This window comes from Nannobrachium achirus (genome assembly GCF_963921795.1).
Source record: "Nannobrachium achirus genome assembly, chromosome: 5".
In the NCBI taxonomy this organism is placed as follows: Eukaryota; Metazoa; Chordata; class Actinopteri; order Myctophiformes; family Myctophidae; genus Nannobrachium; species Nannobrachium achirus.
This window is the reverse complement of record NC_137814.1, coordinates 64,041,110-64,060,255: the sequence shown is the minus strand read 5'-3', so window position 1 is coordinate 64,060,255 and position 19,146 is coordinate 64,041,110. Positions and strand designations below refer to the sequence as shown.

The 19,146-nt window shown below is 43.1% G+C and overlaps 1 protein-coding gene across 1 annotated transcript in view; it reads left to right on the top strand.

The window, feature by feature from the left end:
- The first annotated feature begins 369 nt into the window (after window positions 1-369).
- The window catches only part of LOC308286260 (scavenger receptor cysteine-rich domain-containing protein DMBT1-like), a 40,445-nt gene continuing 21,668 nt past the window's right edge, over window positions 370-19,146 (top strand). Inside the window, exons 1-14 of the mRNA XM_080727243.1 lie at window positions 370-509; window positions 1,594-1,899; window positions 2,390-2,704; window positions 3,988-4,290; window positions 4,753-5,061; window positions 5,695-6,000; window positions 6,180-6,500; window positions 10,659-10,964; window positions 11,482-11,769; window positions 12,030-12,335; window positions 12,984-13,289; window positions 13,511-13,816; window positions 13,906-14,101; window positions 16,391-16,521. Coding sequence (XP_080583369.1) covers window positions 431-509; window positions 1,594-1,899; window positions 2,390-2,704; window positions 3,988-4,290; window positions 4,753-5,061; window positions 5,695-6,000; window positions 6,180-6,500; window positions 10,659-10,964; window positions 11,482-11,769; window positions 12,030-12,335; window positions 12,984-13,289; window positions 13,511-13,816; window positions 13,906-14,101; window positions 16,391-16,521 — 3,778 coding nt within the window. The 5' untranslated portion in view covers window positions 370-430. The remainder of the gene's footprint in view (window positions 510-1,593; window positions 1,900-2,389; window positions 2,705-3,987; window positions 4,291-4,752; window positions 5,062-5,694; window positions 6,001-6,179; window positions 6,501-10,658; window positions 10,965-11,481; window positions 11,770-12,029; window positions 12,336-12,983; window positions 13,290-13,510; window positions 13,817-13,905; window positions 14,102-16,390; window positions 16,522-19,146) is intronic.

Genomic DNA, 19,146 nt, shown 5'->3' with positions numbered 1-19,146 from the left:
TTCTTTTTTCCCCTCTATACAAAATAGCTTTTGCCAAAAATAGCCGATCTACAAGCTCACAATGCCTCGCAGTGTGAGGTGTTGTGAGCTTGTAGATCGGCTATTTTTGGCTAATGTTCTCAGAATAAGGACACTAGCGTTCAAGAGGTTCATATAAAAAAGAAGAACAAATGTTTCTATCACTCAAAGATTTGGAGGGCACCCTGTAGTAATTATGAGGACCCTCTAGGGGTAGCAACAGGAAAATGATATATATTTGTTAAGGATTCCCCCCCTCTTCCCTCCCTTCATCATGTGTCACAACCTCATGTCAAATAACGTAACGTCCACAGGGTCATTCCCTCCCTCTCCAGTGCTGGAGGGACAACAGCAGATCTGTGTCATTCACATTTCACAGTTCCGTCTAATGTGCTGCTGAAAGAGGAAGAAAATGGATGAAATATTGCTAAGCCGTCTCCTCATCTGTCTTTTCATATGGGTGAACACTCTGAACGTAGTCAGCGTCGATGGTAAGACCATTCTATCATTACTATCATGGCTTAAAGTTTCAACACAAATGCTTGGTGAAGCATATTCCTATGCCATTGGGGTGAATAAGTCAGAGTGGATTGCAATGTTGGCTTTGTGGGATAAATGTGTCTGATGTGTGGCATTTTGTGCAAAACGGGCCTCTCCCGAAAACTTTGAAAGTCAAACGGACTGGAATCAGAAATACATGTCAAATGCATCCTGATCGCGGCAGGCGGAAACATAGTATATGGCAGGCACGTGCACACATAGACATCAAAGGCAGCTTGAGCCCCTGCCCTTTTATCTGTCTGTAAAAAGTGCCCTCTCCAGACCATGAATGCAGTTTTTACTGTGTTAAAAAGAAATGCAAATGCCCCTTTTCCATGCCATAGCTGACGGCAGCATTCAAGATAATTGCCTTGTCCAAACTCTCCTGAACTTGATTGCAGCATCTTATGTTGAAAGAATTGCTGTCTCTGTGTAGAAATCCATGCCGTTACGCCACATCTCCAGTATTCACTTGATTATGCTTCGTTCGGTGTGGTATCAAGCACCGAAAATAGCCGACCTAATAGCGACGCGTTGTGAGCTTGGAGGTCTGCTATTCTTAATATTTTCACCAAAAGGCCCTTTTAGACATTTCAGCCCATGCCTCTCTAACATTCTCTACGCGTCCCTGAGGCGATAGTGATCTGTTCTCTGTGTTAAACCTTTTATTTGTACATTTGTCATAGCCAATATCTAGTGGCATTCCCACCCTGTGAACTCCAGATTTAGAATAGCAAACAGGAGAAACAGACATAATTATCTTTTCTGTATTTCAACAGATAAACCACAGCTACAGTAAAGTGAAGATAAGTGAAGATAGAAAATGTATATGGAATGGATAATGTATTCTATTTTATATAGCATATATATCTATCATATTTAACATACACTAAATTAAAGGAACTAATTTGTGTTGGACTGGTGGTGTCTGGTCTTAAAGAATAGAATAGAAGGATGAAAGTGGAAAATGATGACACTCCCCCCCCCCCCCCCCCCCCCCTCTCTCTCTCTCTCTCTCTCTCTCTCTCCCCCCAGAGTCAGTAAGGTTGGTGAATGGGACCAGTTTGTGTTCAGGCAGAGTGGAGGTGAAGTCTAATCAGTCGTGGCTCTCAGTGCGTGAAGGTGACTTTGACAAGCAGGATGCAGAGGTGGTCTGTAGGGAGCTTGGCTGTGGGGCTCCTTCGGTCCTCCAGGGGGCGCTCTATGGAGGAGTGAAGGCTTCAATGTGGACCAAAGAGTTCCAGTGTGAAGGCAGTGAGTCTGCTCTCCTGGACTGTAGAACCTCAGACTCAACTAGAAACACCTTCTCACCTGACACTGCTGTTGAACTTACCTGCCCAGGTAAAAGACAAACTATAAATGGGTTTTGGATTATTATTCTATTAGGCGTTCTCAACCTGTGGGTCGGGACCCAGAGGGGGGTCCCAAAATAATTTGGGGGGGTCCCCAGATTATTAACTTAATGTGCAACATTGTTTTCTCACTCAACAGCAAACAAACCAACATACATTTTATGTGTATAGAGGGTATCTGCACATTTCTAAAGTGACAATTTAATGACTTTTAATACCTCTAAAATAACAAATTAAACATTGGCCATGCTACATGCTCACAACACCTCATGTTGCAAGGAGTTATGAGCATGTAGATCGGCTATTTTCACCATTGAACCATGTGTTATACTGTACAAAATGTAATGCCTCAACTCTTAGTGCTCGTAGGGTGGGAGGTCCCCAGTTAAAATATGATTATTTTGGGGTCCGCGGCCTGAAAAGGTTGAGAACCACTGCTATAAGGAAGTAATATTACTAACTATAACGTATTTGTACAGATATCAGGTTGGTTGGAGGAACCCATCACTGTGCTGGAATGCTGGAGATAAAACACTTTGGTTCTCATGCATTTCGTTCAAGCCATGGCCGGTGGCTACCTGTGCATGGTTACTACTGGAACCTGGAATCGTCAGCTGTCGTGTGCCGACAGTTGGACTGTGGCTCTGCTGTTTCAACAGTAAGGATGACCACTCGGGCAAGAGAAATATGGGAGATTGACTCTTTCTGTGACGGCTCTGAGTCTTCCCTGAGGGAGTGTGGCAAACATAGGCTTCAATCATATACCGAGGGCACACTGGAAGTGATCTGTTCAGGTAATACAATGCTGACAACTTGCAGCTCATGTCTGTCTGTCTGTCTCACCTCCTGCTCTTCTGACATCACAATGATGCAAATGAATGGCCAAGACAGAATTAATTTGCACGGTCATGACCCGTTCTGATATCACAATGATGACTCGACCAGCTCAGTGTTCTCAACTGACCCGAACATTAAGGCCTGGCCCTAACTGGGCCCTAACTGGGCCAGCCCGAGGCCCCGTCTGACCTTACTAATTAGCATATACATTTTACGACCTACCCGGCCAAAAACGCCAATATTAAGTCCATATATGGTCATTCCAAGATGATGCCCTGTTAGGGCAACCACACTAATACAGTCCCTGTTATGTCCATGTGGAGTTCCCATATCCCATCATTATTAAGCCCATATCTGGGAATTCCCATACAGTATAGGGACATATTGTGTCAGTCTCATGTGGTGTATGACATTAAACATCTATGTTGTCATCTCCATATTTGGGAAAATCTGGCCCAATGTTTTCTGTGCATTTTTCTGGTCAAAGTTGATCCCATGCCAAAGTGTCTGCTGTCACCCAGGCGGATGTGTGCACGCGCCCATGTGCATGTGCCCGTGTGCACACACCCATGTGCATGTGCCCATGTGCATGTGCCCATTAGTGACCGGGCCAGCAGTCTGTGATTTATACATAATCCTTCTATTCAACAACGGGTCACCACTTGTGGTGTGACATGCGGGCCGGCTGACGCTATTACTGATCTTGTTTGCATGAATTTGTCGACTCACACGTGTGCGATATATAGCAGATGTGCGTGCACATCTGAATATGCATGCATTCATGATTTGAGTCTCAGTCACTGTACTGGTAGACCGGAAATGAAACACCAAGGAGAGTGGAGACTAGCAGACGATGACCACTGGAACCTGAAGTCATCAGCTGTATTGTTTAGACAGCTTGACTGTGGCTCTGCTGTTTCATTAAAATGGAATCATGGTACAAAATGTTCTGTATGGGAAATTACATATTTCTGTAATGGGTCAGAGTCTTCACTGAGGGATTGTATAAAAAACAGACGTATACTTCTGAATAGTATAGTATACTCCTTTTGCACTGGAGGTCATCTGTTCAGGTAAAACAAAAATGACGGAAACCTTCACAGCCTCTTTTTAAAATGCTGTTTATGGACTGTACATACTGTAGGCTATGTATTAGTGCTCTCTCTCTCTCTCTCTCTCTCTCTCTCTCTCTCTCTCTCTCTCTCTCTCTCTCTCTCTCTCTCTCTCTCTCTCTCTCCAGAGTCTGTGAGGTTGGTGAATGGGACCGGTTTGTGTTCAGGCAGAGTGGAGGTGAAGTCTGATCAGTCGTGGGTCTCAGTGTCTGAAGGTGACTTTGACCAGCAGGATGCAGAGGTGGTCTGTAGGGAGCTTGGCTGTGGGCCTCCTTCAATCCTCCAGGGGGCGCTCTATGGAGAAGGGAAGGCTCCAATGTGGAACAAAGAGTTCCAGTGTGAAGGCAGTGAGTCTGTTCTCATGGACTGTAGAACCTCAGACTCAACTAGAAACACAGCACCTGACAAGGCTGTTGGACTCACTTGCTCAGGTAAAGACAAACTTCGCTTCTGGTTTGGATTAGTGTTTTCCAATTAGTCCTAACAGTAGAACTATATGTATGTAGGCTACATCTAGTTTTTATGTTTAAAATGTAGAAAGTGTATAAAAAATTAGATGTAGACCTACTAGCCATGAGCTTGTGACTTTGGAACTTTATAGCAAGAATTAGCTGAGTAATTGGTGGTATATTGCAAACGTGCACACGCAACGCATGCACGCACACACACACACACACACACACACACACACACACACACACACACACACACACACACACACACACACACACACACACACACACACACATCTCTGTACTGTACAAATATGAAGAGACTGACCACAGACTGTTGCTATGGCATGTTGAACTCCCTGATCACCCCGCAGTGCTCTCTTGCAGCTATTATCCATTTATTTATTGTGTTCTACAACGTTCTCCCTTGTCTCTGTACAGATTCTAACGATGTCAGATTGGTGGGAGGAACCAGTCACTGTAATGGCACTCTGGAGATAAAACACCAGAGACTGTGGAGACCAGCGAACGTCAAGTCTAGCTGGAACCTGAAGACAGCAGCTGCAGTGTGTGGACATCTGGACTGTGGCTCTGCTGTTTCAACAGAAAGGTCTTCTGGTTCCAGGGTTGGGGTGTGGATTTTCAATGCTTCGTGTTTTGGTTCTGAGGAGTCTTTACTGAGGGAGTTTAGAACAACGGCGTATGACTGGAATAAAATGTCCTCTGACAGGCTGGAGGTAACCTGTTCAGGTAACACAAACAATTACTTATTCAGCAACGTAATCATCAACAACAACAACAACAACAATATTAATAGTCTTTTCTTTTTTTTTCAATTGATCTGTCTGCCTCGCTGCCTGTATGTCTGCGTGAATTACTGTACTTGATTATTTGTATTTTTGGATACATTTACTCCACTACATTTCAAAGACAAATGTTGTACTTTTGACTAGGAAGTGATGACGAGTTGACCACTTAAGCCCTATTTTGAATATTGTGAAAATAGCACAATATTTCACAGTGTGTTGCATTGATGAGTTGAGAGCTTTTAGATCTATTTTCACCATCATTATTATAATTTACTTTGTAATTTGTACTTTTGAATACATAGTATTAGCAGTATTCAGACTGTAGTTCTACTTCACTTATATTTTGTCAACCCTAAAGTTGTTCCTTTCATTGCTCCATCAATCTTTTCTCCAAAGTCCAAACAGACTTGTTGATAACACAATATTCAAATGCTTACACATGTCTGCACATCGGAAGCACTGAGAGAGCTTGAATAGAGCAGCACTTCTGGCTCCTCCGCCCCTGCAGATGTCACATTATCTCTCTCTCTCTCTCTCTCTCTCTCTCTCTCTCTCTCTCTCTCTCTCTCTCCAGAGTCAGTGAGGTTGGTGAATGGGACCAGTGTGTGTTCAGGCAGAGTGGAGGTGAAGTCTGATCAGTCGTGGCTCTCAGTGTGTGAAGGTGACTTTAACCAGCAGGATGCAGAGGTGGTCTGTAGGGAGCTTGGCTGTGGGGCTCCTTCAGTCCTCCAGGGGGCGCTCTATGGACAAGCGAGCACTCCATTGTGGACCAAAGAGTTCCAGTGTGAAGGCAGTGAGTCTGCTCTCACAGACTGTAGAACCTCAGACCCAACTAGAGGCTCCTGTTCACCTGACAAGACTATTGGACTCACTTGCTCAGGTAAAGGGGAAATGACAATTTTGATTTGGATTTATTTCACAATGGGAAGTTGCTTTAGTGTAGGCAGTGATTCTAGAGTTAGAGTGGCTGCTCAGTCACCAGCTCCCCCTAGACTGGTGTCAAGGTGTCCTTGAGCAAGAACACTAACACTAACTGCCTACTCTATTGTCATTTTACAGAGTTTGATGATGCCAAGCTGGTGGGAGGAACCAGTCATTGTTCTGGCACACTAGAGGTGAAACACCAGGGAGAGTGGAGACATGCAGATGATTATAAATGGAACCTGGAAGCATCAACTGTTGTGTGTAGACAGCTGGACTGTGGCTCTGTTATTACAACGGAAAGGAATGATTTTCCTAAATATAAATATGGTGGGTTTCAAAAACCAAAACTTGCGTGGTTTATTACATCTTCATGTGATGGGTCTGAGTCTTCACTGAGGGAGTGTGGAACAAGGAAGTCTAATAATGCCTACAAGAGAGTGGAAGTAAACTGTTCAGGTAATAGAATGACAATATTTACAGTTTCTTATTTCACCTATCGAGCTGTCTTTCTGTCTTTCTGTCTCTCGCTCTATCTATCTATCTATCTATCTATCTATCTATCTATCTATCTATCTATCTATCTCGATATATATATATATATATAATATATATATATATATATATATATATATAAATTTGTGGGTCAGTGACGTGACGCCCCAAAAAATGTGTTTTTAAAAAAACTTTAAATAGCAGGCATAAAAAGGATTTACTTTTGTTCTACTCACTCTCAACTTTATGGAAACACATTTTGTTTTTAGATATTTTATTGGAATCAGACTTTATTCATCAGTTTGTTGTACTTGTGCCTAAAATCGTCATATGGTGTGACATGACAATAATTATTCATAAAATGAAAATGGAGTACACCTTTCTTAACTCTTTGAGTGCCTATCCCGAACTAGTTCGGGATATTCGGGATCAAAAACATTTTTTTATTTGCTATTTTACTTACCCCGAGCTGCTTGGAGCAACGTGGGTGGTCCCGGCTCGCTAGCCGCTAGCCAGCTAGCCATTCTACTCTGTCCGACGATATATTCCATTGAAAATGGTTTAAAATAAAGTTTAGACCCCCCCAATGTTCACCCAATGTTCATTGTAGGCGGTGCGACGTATTCCAGGGTGCCTATCCCGAACTAGTCCGGGATATATAATGAAATGAATGAAAATGATAAGAGGCCTTCTGAAGCCTGGCCTGATTTTTCTAGCTACTAGCCGAAAGCTAGCAACGTCCCGGCCGGACGTTATTTGCGAACGAAATCGCCAATCGCCGCCTAATCCAATGAAAGACCACATCTTTGAAGGCTTATATCTCTGGATTGTGTCTTTAGGGAAGCGGCGCGAGGTTTATTTACGGCGAAATCGCCCAAAAATGATCTTTTAGATGACAAAATGGGAATAGCCATTCTGTTAGCATTATCATCCGGGACATTTCCATGACGTGCATGAACGTGAGCACGTGAGGTCCTGGAAGGTTAGGTCCTGGAAGCTAAAGCGCTCGCCTATGAGAGATACCCTGGCATTCTTTGGCCCCTAGAGGGCGCTGGCACCAAATGAGTTAAGTTACTCACTTCATCAAAGTCCTTTACCATAACCAACCTGTGATCCACTATAGTTTTGTGAAAATTAATTAAATCTGTATATTCTTTTCATAATCAACACTCTGTGTGAGGCCCATGTTGTCAATCTTTCAACATATTTTAAATTTATTCTGACAAAACTTTCTCTAAAATTACACAAATATTTGTGACTCTTCCTGATACAATGTTCTATGTAATCTATAAACATTTTTTTGGTTTCATCATTAATAAATGTATGATTTTTCACTATTTAGAATGTCACACCAAATGATTTAGTGTCACATCGTATGATCATATCTTCATGTGTCAAAACAAACTGTGTTTTAACCTACCTATTAGTGAGTACTGAACTTTACTGATTGATTAAACAATTACCCAGGAAAAACAGCAACAGTAAAATTGCTTTAACATTAAATAACATGGCCTTAATATTTCTGAACAGGATATTATTGTAGGGCTTTAACATGGGATAACAAAGAATTGTAGTAGATGGATGATGAGGATGTGCACAGGAATGCTACGCACACCTAAGTCTTCTGCCGGCCCACGGCAGAAGGATCTTAAAGAGACAATAAGGTGCATAGCCACACTGGGAGCCAAGGCAACATTTTATTAACACCAATTAGTGGAAACAGAACTCAGCATTCAGGTGAATTGCTTTTTTCCGAAGTCTCCTGAACTTGATATCTGTTCAAAGACAAAGAGAATAATGTGAATACTTTAACAGTGTTGAGCCAATCATGCCAGCAAGTGGTCATTGCTGGCCTGAATATGAAAATACATTTAATTTAAATTCATGTTTATTTATTATAAAGTATCATTATTCCCCACCCATAGTCTAATCTCTTCATTTCATAACCATGTTCCTCTTAGTAGCACTGCTTACAGAGTTCTTGTCCAATAACATTTTTAATGTATTGCCATGTTTCAGTAAATCTGCCCCAAGGCCTTTTCAATCAACAATGATTGAAAAGCAACCTAGATTTATATGTAATTATGACCAAAACTTCAAATAACTTTAGCTTTTTTTAATGAAAAGGTGTCACACCAACAGACATCCAGAAGTGCCACACTTGTCAAAGTTTCAACAAGATGGCATTTCATGAAAATGTTAAAATCATAACTCACCTCAGACACCTGTCTTGCAGTTGTGCTGGGAGTGCTGAACAGCCTTACAGAAGAAGGACCTCTCTAGCCCAATAGGTGTCCAAATAATTGCCTGTTTAATTTTTCCAAACTAGTGTCACACCAAATGATTTTGGTTTGGGGGACAAAATCTTTTTGATCAGAAATGACTGAAAACATTATGCTTGGACTTTGAAAAGATATAGTCTCACAAATAGACATCTATGTTATAGTTATGGAATTTTCAAATTAATTTTAGCAATTCTTTTTCTTAGTTTTATTCAAGTTCCCACTTTGAGAAATAAGGTCGGGACAGTCACACCATATGAGTTTTGCCATGTTTGGTTGAAAATTCTGAAGAAATGAGGAATGAAATGTTTTAATCTTTAGTAAGTTCACATAAAGCTTAATGTCCTGCACAATATTCAGAAGGTTTTTGACAAATATATTTTTTATTTATACATGTTTGACACTGAGGACAGCGAAAACGCTATGTCACGTCACCCACCCATATACGCACACAAACATGGTTCATGGTTCATAGTCAAACTGCTGAAAAGCAATGCATTGTGTACGGAGCAGGATGCATACCAATGAATTATTATACAATACTTTTATTTTGTATCCAATAACGGATACCGTGCTAAAGTTGGCTGTACAGTGCTGATGAAATATGGGCTTTGGACATCCTCTCTCCCACCTCTTCTTACCGGAACGGCGTACCACAGCAGAATCTATTAACGGAGCACAGTTCTGGCCCACTTTCACCCCTGAAAATGGAGTGTTTGCACCTTTTATGTCGCTATGATCGGTTGAGATGGTCTTATTTAAGCAAATCCTGCCCCCCAATTGCTGTCATTGGTTTAGATGCACAGAGGGAGTGTTCAGAGCAGGAAATCAGGCAGAGTTTTAAGCCTCTATCAGAGTCCAGGGTGAAGAGCTATTCACTTCACCACGGTGTAGTTTTCTAGCTATAACCCAAAAATACATAATAAGCCTAGGTGATAGCTAGGAAACTACAATGAGGTGAAGTGAATAGCTCTTCACCCTGGACTCTGATAGAGGCTTTAGACCTGTGGATACCTTAAAGGGTCAAAGAAGTGCAGTCGACTAATGCGATACAAATATTAACAGTGTTAATTTGGTCATGCGTTAACGTGTCAAAAATGTGTTACTTACGTACAACATTAATATTTCTTTACCCATTATGGACAGTTTCACATTAATGTGTATTTACTCCTCAGGCCGGGAACACATTGTTGTGTATTACAGTACATGTACAGTAGTACAGTAATTTTAAAAAGGGGGGCAGGGGTGTTTCTGAACATTTTCTATGAAAACCAAAGGTGTAAGCTATCAAATAGTTTGGGAACTTTGTTTCTAGCTGCTACAGTGGCTGAGTAATACATAAAAAAAAAGAAAAGCTAATTTTCAAATTGGACATAGGTCTTTAAAGGCCCATTCCCACTGGGCCAGAAACAGATACAAAAAATATCTTTCTCCATTCAAGTGGATGGTAAGATACAGATACAAAATATCGGTGACAGAATGAATATATATATATATATATATATATATATATATATATATATATATATATATATATATATATATATATATATATATAGCCTATATTCTGTCAACAATATTTTTTATCTGTATCTTACCATCCACTTGAATGGAGAAAGATATTATTTTTGTATCTGTTTATCTGGCCCAGTGGGAATAGCCCTTAAGGCTTTTTTTCAAATCCGACTTAGGCCAAAATGTGTTGATATGTTATGCCTGTCTACAGTATGTGGGGGGGGGGGGGGCCCTTTTGTAATCACAGCCATTAGTCTGACGTCTATGATGATGATGACGACGATGATGATGATATATTTGCTTGTGTATGTCTTTTTCTTTCTAGAGTCAGTGAGGTTGGTGAATGGTAATAATTCATGTTCAGGCAGAGTGGAGGTGAAGTCTGATCAGTCGTGGGTCTCAGTGTGTGAAGGTGACTTTGACCAGCAGGAAGCAGAGGTGGTCTGTAGGGAGCTTGGCTGTGGGGCTCCTTCAGTCCTCCAGGGGGCACTCTATGGTGGGGCCAAGGCTCTAATGTGGGAGAAAGAGTTCCAGTGTGAAGGCAATGAGTCTGTTCTCATGGACTGTCGGAGAGCAGGCCCAACTAAAAACACCTGCTTACCTGACATGGCTGTTGGACTCACCTGCTCAGGTAAAATACAAACATAGTGTTGTTGTATTAATGATTTATAATGATAATATCAACTCATTTGGATCCCACAGCGCGCCAACACATCAATCGCTCTGATGTCTCCCGGTGCCCACGAGACGGTTGACGTGTTGTACATTAAGCTACAGTAAGCTGTAGCTTACTGTACGAGGCACCCGCGGCTGAAGAGAAACACTCCAATTCCCAACGGGGTATCGCGTGACCGGGAAATCCAGTTCCCTCGTAGACAGCAGTGTTATGAGATTCACAAAAGTGCATTTAGCTCCTAATCTAACTTTTAAATCACGTTCATGTTTAAAACGCAGCCTTCTCTACCGGCCGTATACAAATGAGTGAAAGAAAATACTAACGCAAACATAAACAGGACATACTCGGATTACATCTACTCAGATTACTTTTACTCTGAGCCTCCGTAAATTGGTAAAATCAAATGAATTTTGGGCACGCTGGGATTTTTGTTTCATCTCGTTATTCCTCACACCCTTGTCTCTGTATATAGATGTCAGGTTGGTGGGAGGAGCCAGTCACTGTGCTGGTACAGTGGAGATGAAACACGAGGGAAGGTTGAGACCACTGACCACTGGCTGGAACCAGAATACATCAGCTGTAATGTGTAGACAGCTGGGATGTGGCTCTGCTGCTTCAACAGAAAGAAGTTTTGGTTCTGAATCTCATGTATGGCAGATAACATCTTCCTGTGATGGTTCTGAGCCTTCGTTGAGGGAGTGTGGACAAATTCGTGGAAGCGATTATACTTCCACGATCAGGCTGGAGCTGATCTGTTCAGGTAACACAAACAATGAATTCCACAATAACAGTAGTCTCTGTTTAATTCCAACATTTTTCTTGCCGTTGGAATACATGCTAACTTAATTCCTTAGTTAACTCCTTAGACCTCCCTAAAAAACGATATTTATTTTGAAGTTTTGATTTAATGTCAGTTAATTGAAACTCTCTCTCTCTCTCTCTCTCTCTCTCTCTCTCTCTCTCTCTCTCTCACTCTCTCACTCTCACTCTCTCACTCTCACTCTCACTCTCTCTCTCCAGAGTCTGTGAGGTTGGTGAATGGGACCAGTTTTTGTTCAGGCAGAGTGGAGGTGAAGTCTGATCAGTCGTGGCTCTCAGTGTGTGAAGGTGACTTTGACCAGCAGGATGCAGAGGTGGTCTGTAGGGAGCTTGGCTGTGGGCCTCCTTCCGACCTCCAGGGGGTGCTCTATGGAGAAGTGAAGGCTCAGATGTGGAACAATGAGTTCCAGTGTGAAGGCAATGAGTCTGTTCTCCTGGATTGCAAAACATCAAGTTCAACTAGAAACACCTGCTCACCTGACAGGGCTGTTGGACTCACCTGCTCAGGTTAAAGACAAATTATACATTTGATATGTATAATTATGACCCTTCAGGTTGTTGTGCTCTTCATACATGAAAGCCCTCCGTACCCCTCGACACAGTTGGAGTTCCTCCCAACTGTTCCCATCAGCTTTGAGTTTATGATCTCAAAGTTCTTTCAAACATTTGGAGCGCACGCACGCACGCACGCACGCACGCACGCACGCACGCACGCACGCACGCACGCACACACACACACACACACAAATATCCTGGGCTATTATATGATATGAAAAACTAGAAAGGTGGTTGCACTGACGTGAGTCGCCAGGAAACCACTGGGAAATGAATTTAGTCTCACCATTTATATTAGATATTGTGTCAAGTGAAGCATGGCCAATCCTGTCTGATTGGACACAATAGTCCAATCAGAAAAGGGACAGACAAGGTCCATTCTACTCAATCGACGTTTGTGGTTTTGAGAAAAGGTTATAGAAAACATCCATTGAAGTCATTGGACGTTTGGATCACACAAAACGTATATGAAAACAGGTTTGCATTAGTTGACAAAAAGGTTAACAGAAAACTTTGCGTGACATAAAGATTCGTGGTCCTAGAACAAAAGTATGGTTGCCTATAGCTAATAACGTGACTTATTCTCTTATCTCTGTATAGAGTCTGATGCTATCAGGTTGGTGGGAGGAACCAGCCACTGTACTGGCACACTGGAGATGAAACACCAGGGAGAGTGGAGACCTGTGGTTCCCCAGTCTGACTGGAACCTGAGGACATCAGCTGTAGTGTGTAGACAGCTGGACTGTGGCTCTGCTGTTTCAATGTTAAGTCGTCATTATTCATCTCAATATCTACCCGTATGGAGTTTTAAATCTTCCTGTGATGGGTCTGAGTCTTCACTGAGGGAGTGTAGAACAATGGAGTCAATGAGCACATCCACTATCAGACTGGAGTTGATCTGTTCAGGTAACATAAACAATGACTTACAGGCCTCATGTATATTTGGTACTGCTGTTCTGTTACATTCCTCGTTCCCATGATATAAATGTAACTGCTACATAATGTAGGTGCTTGAAAGAAAATAAAACAAACAAACAAAATAAATGTAAAATGAGTTCTCTCTCTCTCTCTCTCTCTCTCTCTCTCTCTCTCTCTCTCTCTCTCTCTCTCTCTCTCTCTCCCTCCAGAGTCAGTGAGGTTGGTGAATGGGAGCAGTTTGTGTTCAGGCAGAGTGGAGGTGAAGTCTGATCAGTCGTGGGTCTCAGTGTGTGAAGGTGACTTTGACCAGCAGGATGCAGAGGTGGTCTGTAGGGAGCTTGGCTGTGGGTCTCCTTCAGTCCTCCAGGGGGCGCTCTATGGGGGAGTGAAGGTTCCAATGTGGACCAAAGAGTTCCAGTGTGAAGGCAATGAGTCTCTTCTGTTTGACTGTAGAACCTCGAGCTCAGCTAGAGACACCTGCTCGCTTGGCAAGACTGTTGGACTCATCTGTTCAGGTAAAAGATAAACTACACTTTTTGCTTTGGTTATTATTTCATCAATAGTTTATGTTGCTTTTACAGCTTAATCTCTTGTCTCTGTACAGAGCCTAATGATATCAGGTTGGTGGGAGGAACCAGTCACTGTACTGGTAGCCTGGAGATGAAACACCAGGTAGAGTGGATAAGAATGTATGGTGGTGCGTCTGAATGGGACCTGAAGACATCAGCTGTAGTGTGCAGACAGCTGAACTGTGGCTCTGCTGTTTCAACAAAAAGGATGCATGGTCGCAGCGATCGCAGGTACAGTATTTACAATTTAGGCATTTAGCAGACACTAAAAGCATGTATGGTCATTGAGGGTAGGCAAGTGCTATGGGCTAAGGTGGAGTCTGAAGAGGTGTGTCTTTAGACCACCGCGGAAGCTAAGGAGTGAGTCTGCTTTTCTAAGTGCCACAGGGAGTTTATTCCACACTTAGGGGGCCATGAGGGCAAAGAGTCTAGGAAGAGTGGATCGCTGTCCTGTTTTCTTTTTGCTTTTGCTTTTTTAGCGAGGGTTCCGTCAGCCTCCCCGTGTCAGCAGATCTGAGTGAACGGGTCGGGTGGGGTTGTAGGGTTATCAAGCTTTGAAGGTATGGAGGTGCCATACCTTCGGCTGCTTTGCAGGCCAGCATCATTGTGTTGTATTCCATGCGGGCTGCAACTGGGACCCAGTGGAGGGAGCGGAGAATGGGGGAGACATGTGAGAATTTGGGCTGGTTGAAGACCAATCGTGCTGCTGAATTTTGGATCAATTGGAGAGGCTGGGAGGCCAGGAGAGTCGAGTTTTGATATGACTGATGTCTGGGTGAGGAGCTGGGCTGACACCTGGGTGAGGAAGGGTCTGATCCTACGAATGTTATATAGTGTGAACCTACAGGATCGGGTGACTGATGCACTGTGTGCCTTGAATAAGAGCTGACCACACCAAGGTTCTCAGCAGTTGGAAACAAAGTCACCAAGGCATTGTCTATGGATATATGGCATAGGGCAGGACTTAGCTGGGAAGAAGAGAAGCTCTGTGTTGTCTGGGCTCAGCTTGAGGTGATCCACCGTGAGATGTCAGCCAGACATGCAGCAATACTCTCTATACTTGTTGTAGTGCTGGTTATGTGTTCACGCTATGTGTTGTTGGCTTGTTGCCTTTATTGACGGAGGTGTCCATCGTAGCCGTAGGGGGTAATTCACTAAGAAGTTGTTCTGGGGAAGGGGAAATAAGGTTATGGAGTGTAGGTCATTACATTATGCAATAAGCAGGATTACATCTGTGTCTGAAATAGAGAGACAGCATTATGTTTAACGACTTTTTTTAACAAAGTTTTCATAAAATTAAGATTGTAATTGGAGAAAAGAAAAGATGTGTTAAAAATGTTTTCATTGACTGCTTTCTATTGTTTTAGCGATTTTAACAATTTTGATTTCAGTGGGTGGGGGCATGCAGACCAGTGCTAAATACAGACATCTCAACTTGGAGATCAGCATTTCCGGGAGGTCCCATGTGCACGTGCACGAAAAAATGCATTTTTTTAGTTAAAAATGGTTCTGCACGGTGGCGGAACCATTTTAGGCCTAATATAATCGGGTTAATTTATAGCATGATGTCTTTCTTACCTATTTGGGAGAAAGTTCTGTCACTCTCACCGCGAGACACACGGCAGGCTGCCGCGCGTCGCACAGGCTGACGCAGCTATACTGTATGTCCAGTTGTAGAATATGTCCAGCAAAAAAGAACCGACAGTTGTAAAGTACTTTTATTTCATTCATATTAAGCAGGACTTGTCAAAACCAGTCTGTTTACTTTTACGAGCTGATTATATCCTTCATGCTTGAGAACCCTCTGCTTCTGAGACCAGTGGTTGGTCACTTTTAGACGCCCACATCTGCCACAGCGAATGACAGTCATTCATTTGCCAGATTGACAGTTTGCCGACAAATGAGAACGCATCACGGGTTGCAGATCCGATTTCTAGACCGGATCACCGGATCCAACCGGATATGGCAGGCATTTACGGGAGCAGCCGGGATTTCCGGGAGTTTTAGTGCATTTCGCAAACGTCCGGGAGCGACACTTATTTACGCGAGACTCCTGCAACTTCCGGGATACTTGGGATGTCTGGCTAAATATGTATTTTTAGACACAATCAGCATATTCCCAAGACGCACCACAATCTCTCATGAGCAGATGTGACTCATGGGGGCTAGTAATGTTACTGTAAATAGTAATAAAGAAATTGCCAGCTTATTGTTTCTAAGACAAATTTAGCACGCGCATAGCCACCACCTACTGAAATCAAAATCGCTAAAACGATAGAAAGCAGTAAATGAAAATATTCCAACATTTATCTTTTCTTTTCTCTAATTACAATCTAAAATATGAACCCTGTTTAAAAAAATAAAAATTTAAAAGTTAAGATCTTATTAGCTTGTGAGTTATCTGTTACGTTTTTGTTTTTGTTTTTTCTGGCATCTTCAACCTCCTTAGCTGCAGCAAAGGAACATACCTGGGCTCATTTGAAAGCAAACTGAATAATGCCTCCTCATCTTTCTTCCTAGCCGCTACGGACCGGTAAAAACGGTATGGAAGATTACATCTTCCTGTGATGGGTCTGAGGCTTCACTGAGGGAATGTGGAATAATGGAGTCTGAGAAATATGTATGGGACATTCTGGAGGTGATCTGTTCAGGTAACAAAAACAACGACTTCAACTATCTTTTTATATCGGTCCATTTGTCCTGTCCCGTCCCGTCCCAACACGTCTGTCTGTCTGTAATCTGGTCTCAACAGTGGTTTATGTAGAGCAGGTCAGCAACCCTTTTGAAATGAAGTGCCATGTTTTTATTTTCTAGATAGTCAGTGTGCCATGTCAACATACATTTTAATGACACCCCATCGGTTACACATCGGCACTCCGAAACATTGCTATTCCGACCACCTAAACCTAACCTTAACCCTAAACTCATAACGCTGGTGAATGCTAACCTGGTGAAATACTAACCTGCCGGCACTGGTGAATGCTAACCTTGTTTCGGAATGGGGATGTTTCGGGATTGAAACCCGCCCCCACCCCATCAACAATTCCGACATGAAATGACTTTGATTGACAAGGCATTGTTATAACGATCATTAGACCCACATATCTCCCTGACACCCTCCCCAGTCAAAGTTCAGAATTGTAATGAATGTAGAATTATGTGCAGGATGTAATTTGCTGCAAATTAGTTGACTTAATTGAAAACGTTAAAAACAATATTTGATTTGAAAATACAAATATTCTCTCCCACACTTCTGCCAGTGTGCCAGTGTGCACCCTCCTCAGTGCCAATGTTGGCTTTTCAACTCAACTCTGCTTGTATAGCCTTCATCAAGCAACAATGAAATGCTGCAAGGATCTACTACACTACAGGATCTGCACACAGATAATTTGCCAATGCAGATCTGGCCCAGACCGGACATACTTTAATTTATTTCTAGATATATACATTTTATAAATATGATATTTAATTAATAACTCGGAAAGTCAGGCGTGACACTCAGAGACATCGGGAAAAACTCAGGTTTAAAACATATAGTCAAAGTAATGCAATGTTCACAAAGATTTGAAAACCTAGTACAATGGTCTATCTAGGTCGTCCTCAGACGAGCCCTCCATCGTTGTTTCCAGTCATCTCGGTTCTCCATACATCTGGCCAGCTCATTGGTGTTCTGTGTCCCTACGTCTTCCTTGAGTACGTCCACGTATGTTTTTGTGGGACGTCCTCGCGACCGGTGCCCATGTGTTGGCTCCCACAGTACCAATTTGCTGGCTGGAAGCTCCTGGTGTCTTTGGCAGTGTCCTGCTAGTCTCATTCTTCTGGTGGCAATTTTCTCGCTTACCTTTGGTATTCCCTCATACAGGCTCCTGTTGGTAACATGTGCACTCCTGTTGATGTTGAGTACTGCACGCAACATTCTAGTGTAGCACCCGTCTAGAGACTTCTGCAGGGTTGGCTTCAGGGTCCAGCATTCACTGCCATAGAGGAGAACAGACTCCACCGTTGCAAAGAAGAAGCTAAGTTTGATTTGGCGGGGGAGGTTAGAGTTCCATACACTGTTCATGCCGTTCAGGGCCCTCCACGCGAGTGCCTTCCTTACTTTAAGGTCTTTCTCAGTTGAGTCGACCCATGCGCCCAGGTACTTGAAGTCCTTGACTTCCTTCAACACAGCTCCTTCTGTTGTTGTCAGAGGTGAGTGATCAGGTAGGTTATAGGTGATAACCTCAGTTTTCTTAGCATTTAGCCTGAGACCAACTTTGGCACACTCTATCTCCACCCTGTTCAGGAGTTCTTGTGCTTGTTCCATGCTGTCGGAGAGCAGGCTGATGTCGTCCGCATAGTCCAGGTCTGTCAGAACTACTGCGGGATGCCGCCTTGACCTCCTTGGTGTTAGCGTGAAGCCAAGCTCTTGTTCTCGTCCCCCTATGGCTTTCCTGAGCGCATAATCTAGAACTATGATGAAGAGGTAGGGGGCTAGGGTGTCTCCTTGCATTACACCAGCTCGGATGTCAAACACCTCACTGCTGCCATCCGGGGTCACCACTTTGGCCCTTGTTTTTGCGTACATGGTCTCGATAGCCCGGAGAATGTTGGGAGGGACATTGTAGGCCTCAAGGATCTTCACCATCTTGCTTCTGTGGATAGAATCAAAAGCTTTTTTGAAGTCAATGAAGCACAGTACAGCTGCTAGGTTGTCCTTTTTCACCTCCTCTATTAATCTCCTTAATGCCAGGATCTGTGCTACGGTTGTTCTCTCCTCTCGAAAACCATTTTGGTTCTCTCTCAGGTGAGGGTCGATGGCATGCCGTATCCTGTTCAGTATCATTCGGTTGAAGACCTTAGCAGTGATACATGTCAGGCTGATGCCTCTGTAGTTGTCTGGCTTTGAGAGGTCTCCAGCTTTAGGCACCGGGATGATGTTAGACAGAGACCATATTTCAGGTTGCTTGTTGTGCTGTAGAGCATTGTTGCAAAAGTCTAGGATGAGGTTGTCTAGGTCGCAGTTCTTCAAGACCTCTGGGGGTATGCCATCAGGCCCAGCACTTTTTCCCTCTCTCAGGGTGGATTTTGCCCTGGCGAGCTCGCTGGTTGTGAAGGGTCCATCGTCGATGTTCAGGCCCTGGAGGACTGTCGGTATATTTTCCTCCTCTCCCTCTTCCACTGATGTTCCCAGGAGCCTCTGGAAGTGGTCGAACCATGTTGCCACCCTCTCCTCTGGGCTGTGTCCCTCCACCTGGCCCTCCTTGGCCCTCTTCCGCCCTGTCATCTCATTTATT